This window comes from Corylus avellana, chromosome ca5 (assembly GCF_901000735.1).
Source record: "Corylus avellana chromosome ca5, CavTom2PMs-1.0".
Lineage (NCBI taxonomy): Eukaryota > Viridiplantae > Streptophyta > Magnoliopsida > Fagales > Betulaceae > Corylus > Corylus avellana.
In genome coordinates, this window is record NC_081545.1 from 13,452,248 (window position 1) to 13,461,520 (window position 9,273).

At 33.5% G+C, this 9,273-nt stretch overlaps 1 protein-coding gene across 1 annotated transcript; it reads left to right on the forward strand.

Moving 5' to 3' along the window:
- Window positions 1-6,664: 6,664 nt before the first annotated feature.
- Window positions 6,665-7,309, forward strand: LOC132181819 (uncharacterized). The gene is made up of 4 exons (XM_059595049.1): window positions 6,665-6,736; window positions 6,819-6,971; window positions 7,059-7,145; window positions 7,253-7,309. Exons 1-4 carry the CDS (start codon window positions 6,665-6,667, stop codon window positions 7,307-7,309), a joined length of 369 nt encoding a protein of 122 aa, XP_059451032.1.
- The last annotated feature ends 1,964 nt before the right edge of the window (window positions 7,310-9,273 follow it).

A 9,273-nucleotide genomic window follows, 5' to 3' on the forward strand; every position in this document is an offset into this window, starting at 1 on the left:
AACCTTAGTTGGAAATTTAACTCCACATAAAAATAAAATCTAAACCTAAACCTAAACCTAAAGAAAAACTAAACAAAAGAATTTTGCTCTCTGGGATTGTGTGTCTTTTCTTGAATGCAAAGAAGTCTATTTATAGGCTTAGGGAAGTCCTAGAAGCCCAAGTAAACCTAGATAATTCGGAAGTCTGTCTCCCAGTCAAAATAGAAGTCTAAAATCGGAATAGGATTCGTCCAGATTTGTGTCCTTTAATTGTGGGGCGATTTTGACATAGTAACTGTACGAATTACGAAAATCCTATTTCACAACAAATTGTAGTATTTTGAGATAGCTTTCCAATTCCGTTTGAATCACTACAATCCGATATTTGAGCGGAGAGTTATGGTCAAAATACTAAGACATGTGCAGAATCTAAATTTGAATCCGATCCAAAATCTTATTCAATCTGAACTTGAATCTGATTTAACCTTTTCTTGGATTTGGTTAGACTTAACCACACAATCTAGGTCTTCTCAAAGTATGCTTTCTTCCAAACTTCGCATTTTTCACTTTAAAGCTGCAGTTTTTCTTCAATGACCTACAAAACACTAAAAACACAAAACTAACACAAAATATTAAATAACGACACAGCTAAAGGATTAACTAATGTAAATAAAGGGGTCCAAATATGCAATATTTGGCACTTATCAGCCATCTTCAAAATTTTGAAGAAAAAACTTGGTGAGCGCAAGGGAGACTAGGCTGAGGATCTCCCTGAAGTTCTTTGGGTGTACCGAACCACAAAGAAGATGCCAATCGAAGAAACCCCTTACGCTTTAGCCTTCGGGACTGAAGCATTTTTTCGGGTTTATTCTTTTCCTTTTTATTTTATTATGAAGATGATTAGCATCAAACTTATGTATAACTAAATACTTTAGTAGGGTTTTGATATCCACCACTAATCATACTCAAATAATATAACAATATGCCAATGTTCCTATCATATTGAGATTACTTAATGTTTGCCAACTTAAAGGCATGGGTGTATACTCCTTAAGCTATTGATTTCCCTAATCAACGAATTAGGCATGAGCGTATACTCTAATTCTTTTCTTTTTCAAAGGATTTAGCATGGATGTATACCAAGTTGTTCCTTAAGAAAGCATAAATTCAACGAAAATCGACAAACACACGAGGCCTAGGGCATGGGTGTATACTCCTGGTTCCCCATGTTGATTACCTCAAGAATCTGTAAGAATATCTTTTGTTACTCTACTAAGCCCAAGACTCAATCATCCAAATTGACTTAAATAACTAATCCATACCACATGCATATATTGGCCACACACATTCATATGAGGAATTCAATAAAGCAGGAAATAATCAAATTAAGCATCACAATATGATTATCATAAAAGCATCAATATTGAAATATTAAAGAGACATGATTAAGGCTTAAATCTAACCCTACTAAAGTATTTAGTTACATATAAGTTTGATGCTAATCATCTTCATAATAAAATAAAAAGGAAAAGAATAAACCCAAAAAAACGCTTCCTTGAAGAGCCGTCAATCCTTCTCCTAGAGCTTCCTCTCTAAATTGTGTGTTTAATTTGTGAGGCTTATAGGTCTATTTATAGGCTTAGAAATGACCTAGAAATCCTAGTAAACTCGTAGGTTTAAAGCCCAAAAGAAAACTGTCATCAACAAGTATGATTATAATATCTACAAGCTAATGTTGTGTTTCTTATTTCTAGATGTAAGATTTTGGGAGAGCTTGGAAATGGTTCAACAAAAATTGTAAAAACAAAGCTTGGGCAGTGGAACAAACCAAACATGCTAACTGGAAAATATATATATATATAACCTCACCTTGCTGGAAGGAACAAACCAACAAACAAATCGACAAAGATTTGCAACCCAAAATACGGTGGTGTTGGGCAGGGTCGATGGCTAATGGGCATTGGGCAGTGGTAGTAGGGATTTGGTGTTGGGTAGGGGCATGTCTTTACATTGTGTTAGGGATGAATAAGATAAAAAAATGGTTTTTTTTTTTTCTTTGAATTTAAAGATCCATTGTTTTTGTTCATATTTTTTTAAGTGTATCTAGCTGTCTCTAAGGGATAGCTCAATCGACTGTAAACCACGCCTCATGAAGTGAAGCTCACTAGTTCGAATCCCCCCTCCTCCTTCCCTTGTGTGGGCATGTCAAAAAAAAAAAAAAAAAAATCAAGTGTATCTAGCTAACGTGTACCTATTCTATTGGTTGCTGTAAAAGTGGCCTTTTGCGGCCAGACGTGATAGAAGACTTTCTCCTTTTTTTAACCATGAGTTTTTTGAATTCGGCTAAAAACTGATTGTTTTGGGGATCAAATTGCTTTTTTGGGCTAAAATAGCTTATTGGACAAAAAATAAATTTAAATGGGCCCATTAATTAACACAATAAGAGTCCACCATACATATGTTCTACAAAAAAAAAAAATTTATCGGTTAATCGGTTAACTAATAAAAAAAAATAATTATATCGATTAACAGAATCGAACTGACTTCGTTATAAAAATCTTTAACCGATTACCGATTGACTTCTAGTGGTAGGCAGTTTGTGTTGGTTCTGTTGCAATCCGTAGGTAGTAAACGATTAATCTGCCCACCCCTATTTGTAATAATCCTATTTATATATAAAATTTAGGATAAATAAAATATTCAAATTTATAACTTTTTATAGTCGATATTTCAAATCAAGAGAACTCATACATTTGATCGTGTAATGATATGGTATAGGACCTATAATTAGTACGATCTTTCACAAAAACAAAAAGAATATTTCCCTTTTTTTCTAATTTGTTTCTTCTTCCATGTGAAATGTTAAGTGAACTCTTAGTGTTTTTGGGGCCTTAAGTGGATACTGTTTTATAAAAATCAGGTGAAAGAAATAAATGTTAGTTTCTTTTTTGTTTTCTTTTATAAAAGAGAAATTATTGGTGTCAATAATTTGTCCATATTTCTCTCATATTTCCTTCAAATTCAATAGATCAACTATTAGATTTGTGGAATTCATTATTAACTTATGTAGAGTTCAAATTCAATATATCAACTATTATATTTCCTACATTTTTTTTTTGTTGGTCTTTTTCTAACATAAGTCGAGCTTGAGCGAGTAGTGCTTGTTCAAGCTTAGCTCATTGAATTTTGCGTCGAACTCGAGCTTAACATGAGCCCCATTTCATGTCCAAGCTTGGCTTGCCAGGGTTGGTACCCTATCCAAGCTCAAGCTTGGAAATTTTTGCTAAGCTTGAGCCCAATACTCGAGCTCGAGCTCGACTTGTATCAGATTATTTAAATTTTGTAGTATAAAAAAAAAAAATCAAAGAAACAAAATAATTTTTTTTTTATTAATGATACAATTAAGTATAATAAGTTTCCATTCAATCATATCAATAACGATTCAAATTGATGATTCAATTAGCATTAGATACTTAATGGTTATCATTTAAGATATGACCATATGATTAACTTTTATTATTAAATTATATACTATATAAGTTATTTTTATCAATTAATATATATACATATATTTATGAATTAATATGTAAATATATAAATATATACGAGTCATGCTAATAAGCGAGCCGAACCCTTATACAAGTATGTTCACGAACTTTAAACGAGCAAGCTGAGTTTTATACGGGTATATATCGTTTAATAATTAAGTGTAGTTTTATGTTTACGAACGGCTCATTTAATAACCGAGTCGAGCACAAGCTGAGCTTTATCGAGCCGATCCTGAGCAAGCTCATTGGTAGCTTTGTTCATTTACAACCTTAACCTTGATAGTCCATTCATCTCTCATGTACTTCATGAATTCAATTCCTTGTTTCTTAGATTGTTCTTACTATGCATGAGATAAATATTTGTTCTAATAGACTCGTTTTGTTATTATCTAAGCTTATTCTCATGTAGTACAATTGACCTATGCTTGAACTCTTGTGCACATTTAAGTTTATATTGAATTTGTTTTTTGCTTTAAAGGTGAGTTCTGATAGGCAACCATATAAAGAAGATTGACTAGTTGTATCTATCAAATTGACCATATGCTAGTTGAACTTACAACCTAAAAATTCCAACATTCCCCTAATTGTTTTAAGCACCTCAAGGAGAAAAAGAGTGAAACAAGAAAACAAAAGATGATATTCCAAAAGAAATTGTTTTCACTATGTCAATTTTGTGCTCAACTTATCCATGTAGAAATAGTTGTGATCACATTCATTGAAAAAAGAGATGGTCACTACCGGACAATGTTTAAGCTTGTGCTATTACTAAATGGGAAGTGTATTGGATGCGGGTGACTAGGCCATAGGAAGAGGTTTCCTACAAGATGTAATAACTACATAGTTTAAGATAGAAATCTTCACATTGTTACCATGTTTGATCAGCTCATTATTTCTATTAGTTGCATAGTGTCTAAATTTTGAGAATAATTTCCATTAGATTTCTGAAATTCATCTCACTTTTTGTATGTATTAACTCTCATGATGCTCAGAGGAGGCGGTTTTCCAGTTAGCTACTCGTTAGCTATATTGGGGTAATTGCCAGTAATCTTATCAAACTGGTCAATGCCAAATTTTTTTTTTTTTTTTTTTTTTTTTTTGATGGGTTAGTTGCTCAAAGGGTTTTACTTTTAGAGAGTTTTCTAAAAAATTTATTCTTCGTCACTAAAATATTTGTGCCTTTATGATTTATTGTTTTACATATTTTGGTGATTGATTGTTGCATGCTTCTTATTTTTAATTTCGTATTAGTTTTTGTTAAACACATATTCACCCACTCTAGGTGTATATTTTGGAGTCTTTTTTTTAAAAAAAAAAAAAATTTTATATATTTTCTCAATTTTATAAAAATAATAAAGAAAACGATATTTTAAAATTATAAATAGAAAATTAAAAAGAAAGAAGAAAAAGAGAATTTTAAATTTTTTCAGGTGAAAAGTCATTGGTCTTCGTTTTCCTATAGTAATTTGTATTCTGGAAAAAAAAAATCCGACCCCACGCTTACTAAACGGGTGCCCTAACCAACTGAGCTATGAAAGTGCTATTGTATTAGTTTCTAGGGAAATCATATCTAAAATCCTTAGGTAAACGCGCTTTTTTTAAAAACTCCCTGAGTATTTTTTTTCGGAAATTTAATCCCTGGGTCACTCGAGACTACTTAAAAACTCCTTACCGTTAATTTTTGTTAACTTCCGTTATTTGAGTTAAACGCACCGTTTTACTTAAGTCCACCTCAGTAGAATTTTGTATCCTACGTGTTCACATTGGACACGTAGGATATAAAACTCACCGTTTTGGACCATCCAAAACGGTGAGTTTGGCTTAAAATTGAGGCCTTCTTCTTTGAAACTCTCAAGTTTTATACGGTCAAAATACAAGCCTTCCGATACACCTCAAGCGGCAACCCACCGACGCAGACGCCACCGACGCAGACCCCGCCGGCGACAGAACCCACCGAAGACAGAACCACCAGCGACAGAGGCCACCGGCGACAGTACCCACCGGTTAAATCACCCATTCCGGCGTCACTTTTCAGGCTAGGTTTCGTTCAAATCACAATATTTTGAATCGGAAAAATCTGGTTTCGACGAAGGTATTTTCCGAAATTTCTTTGTGGGTTTTGTTGATTGACTGAAATGGAAGCCTTTAATAGTTGTTTTTTGAATTTTTTTGTTGTGTTGGAAGCTTTTGGTTGAAACCTCATCCCCAACCTGTTGTTTGTCCAACATCTGTCGAATATTGCGATTTTGAGCCAATATTATTGTTGATTGGCAGTGGGTGTGGTCCACCTTGGTTGTGGTCCTGGAATGAGACAGTTGTTTTTTCGTGTGAACTGGCAAGTTGGTCAAGGGGGATTTTTTCATCTGTATAACTATTTATTTGATTTTTTTGCTTCTCTACTCAAATGGTGGATTGTCGAGGACATGAAAATAGGAATTCTTTGTGCATAGTTTACGCCAGCATCATCATGCTACAATTGAGCAGTATTTTTTGAAATTTTGGTTTTTTTTTTTTTTTACCTAATAGTTCATGCCATACTTTTCTATGCATGTATTTGTTTTTAGGTCCTCCAATATTTTTGCCACATTTTTAGTTGATAAGAAGAAAGGTCAATTACTGGAAGAAATGTTAATCATATTAGTATTAACATTTGGAAGAAAAGTATTTTTCAATGGAGAAAAAAGTGGTATTATTGTTGGGATATGATAGATTGTGGTTGGTTGGGTTTTGATGACTTCGTAAATTTTTTTAGGGAAGTTTCATCATTCTACAATTGAGCAGTATTATATACGTGGTTGGATGTTACGGCTAATTTCTTTTTATTGCATGTTTGATTACACTGCATATTTGCATGTTTGTAGGGAGCCGCCTATGCTCATATACCATCTCCAGCTACTACACTAACAACTTAGTATTGTTTAGATTACAAATTGAGCAGTACTATTTCTGCAGGGGAATCACATTTTAAACAATGTGATTATCTTTTGTTTAGGGTTTATGGTACATTTTTTTTCCCAGTATTGTTTAGATTACAAATTGAAGTGAGAATAATTTTTTGGGAAGCTTGATTTTATTTTTCTTTTATGATCTTGATTATTCTCTCACATGTCAGTTATATATTGTTAGGTTCATATTATAAGATGAACAGGAGGAAGAAAGATTTCGGGATAGGATACAATGAAAGCGAATTCTACGATGGGAAGATGAAAAAGGTTTGTGAATTTTATTTAGTGAAACCCATTAGGGAACTGTGATTACTTCTAATAATTGTGGGTTTTACTATAAAATGAACAGTCAATGTCGTCGGCATCTATAACATCATCGGTGAAAGAGGATATGGAACCTGTGCAGTGTAGGTGCGGACTTACAAGCCCAATTATAACATCCACTACTATAAAAAATCCTGGGAGGCGATTCTATGGGTGTGCTATGTATGACCGTAAAAAGGTATTTGAATTTGGATAATTTGGTTTTAACAAATAGTTATTACTTCGTACTTGTTCGTAATTATCAGATTTTTTTGTGTAATTACAGAAAGTTGGCCAATGTCGTTTTTTCCAATGGTATGACGAAGAAACTTGTGCTCGCGGAAGGGAGGTCCTACCTGCGTTGTATAAACAAGTTCATTCCCTGAAATGTGAAGTGTCATTACTTAGGGGACAACTAAAGATCCAAACATATTTGTTGGTTTTTTTGTTGGTGATTTGTGTACTGTTGATTTGTCTAAGGTTGATGGGGCATTGAGGCATGGGAATGAGGCAATTAGATTATTATCAGTGGAATAGACTATCTATTTTGTTGTTGTCAAGGATATTGTTTACTGAGCTATGTTGTCCACGTGGATATATGGTTATGGCTTCTATGTAACAATTATGTAAAAATCCAGATTGTTCGTAATTATCAGGTTGGCTGATTACTTTTTTGGAACAACTATTTCCATGCATTAGTTTTATTTGTATGCGGCGATTTATGATTATTTGTATGTTGCTCTTAAGTCTGAAATATTGAACCCTACAGTAGAATTTGCAGACAGAATTAATTTTATCCGTCCACTAATACAATCTGGAATTGGTAATTGCCATGACGAAATTCCAAAATATAATTCAATATACAACAGTGCACGTTTAATGCTTCATGAACAACATTGAATTTTACAAGCACATAAAGTCCCAAAATGAATCCCCCAATTGTTTTTTATATTACAAACATAAAACAAAAAAAGCCGACATATCACTTGATTATGAAATAGGTATACGGGAAAAAGGCAAAATGAAGAGATCTTGTAAGTGATAAATGTGATCATTGTGTGGCACCACTTCCTCGGCTTCTTAGTACACGTGTAGCCCTACGTGTACTACCATGATGTGATGATTCCGCTGCTGCTTCCGCCTGTGGTTCATGTTGGGATTCAAAGAATGCGTTAACAAAAATAATAATTAAGACAAATACCAACATATAAAAAAAAAAAAACCGGAAATCATTGTGAATATTACAAATTAAGCACAAGTATATGAGTTTTTTAAGTGCAAAAAAAAACCGCAGACTAATTTACTAAATTACAACACCAATTTCAGCAAACTTTTAGATACTAGGGGGCAGCTATGGAATCATCGGTAAATAAGAGTTTTCTTAATAAAAAAAAAAAAAAACTTGAATTTTACCTGTGACTGAGTAGCCCTACGTGTACGTACACTTGGCTGTGATGACCCGGGGGCTTCTACCTCTGCCTGTCGTTCATGTTGGGATCCAAAAAATGCGTTTAAAAAAAAAAAAGGGGGGGGGAATGATCGTGAAATAAGAGTTTTCTTAATCACAAAAAAACTTGGATTTTACCTGTGACTGAGTAGCCCTACGTGTACGTACACTTGGCTGTGATGACCCGGGGGCTTCTACCTCTGCCTGTCGTTCATGTTGGGATCCAAAAAATGCGTTAAAAAAAAAGGAAAAGATTATGAAGCATTTCCAAATAATTATTATATTACTTCTACAAACACTTCTTTAAATAGACAATTTTCTAATAGAAATCAAAGATTAAAGCACCCTCCTTAACCTTAAACTTAAAGCACCCTCCCAAACTTCCAGCTTAGAGTTAGCTCCCATTACTTATTGATTATATTTTTTTGATAAGTAGAGTTAGCTTCTATTATAGTATCATCAATGTTTTCTGAAAAAATGCATACACCATCGGACCTTATCCTAAATAGCTATACTGAGTTCATCCATTACATAAGCAAAGACAAAATCACATCTCAATAACCAGTTTCTATTATAGTAAAGTTAGCTTTTTTTGATAACAAGGATTATTGCTGGAGATGCAGAGCAAAATTAAAAGTTACAAGCCAACAACAGGACAAACCAATATTAAGTTATACCTTTTGGTTTTTCCTCATTTTAGAATGACAAGTAATATATATATTTTTAATTTTTTTGACAGCCGTAGAATTGAAGAACTTGGTGACAATATTGGGAATTAATGATGTGGGACACTTGTATGGTGATGACTTAGGACAATCCATTGGTCGCCACATACCCAGGAAATTATCTTAAAGTCCGGCCTGCAAACTCCAAAGCATCCGATGCCTTTTCCATCACTGTCGAGTAAAAAATTAAACCAATGCTGCAGTTCAAAGCAGCATTGGTTTAATTTACTTTACAATGCTGCAGCTCAAAGCAGCTTATTGAATGCACTTCACACTAACCCAAATTCGAGCTTAATTTAATTGAAATATACCATAATCTCAACCAGAAT

Excerpts from the sequence above, each read along its gene's own strand:
- LOC132181819 (XM_059595049.1), top strand. The coding sequence starts at position 6,665 with ATGAACAGGAGGAAGAAAGATTTCGGGATAGGATACAATGAAAGCGAA. Across the intron at positions 6,972-7,058 it reads CTATGTATGACCGTAAAAAG|AAAGTTGGCCAATGTCGTTT; the intron begins GTATTTGAATTT and ends GTGTAATTACAG. Across the intron at positions 7,146-7,252 it reads TACCTGCGTTGTATAAACAA|GTTGATGGGGCATTGAGGCA; the intron begins GTTCATTCCCTG and ends GATTTGTCTAAG.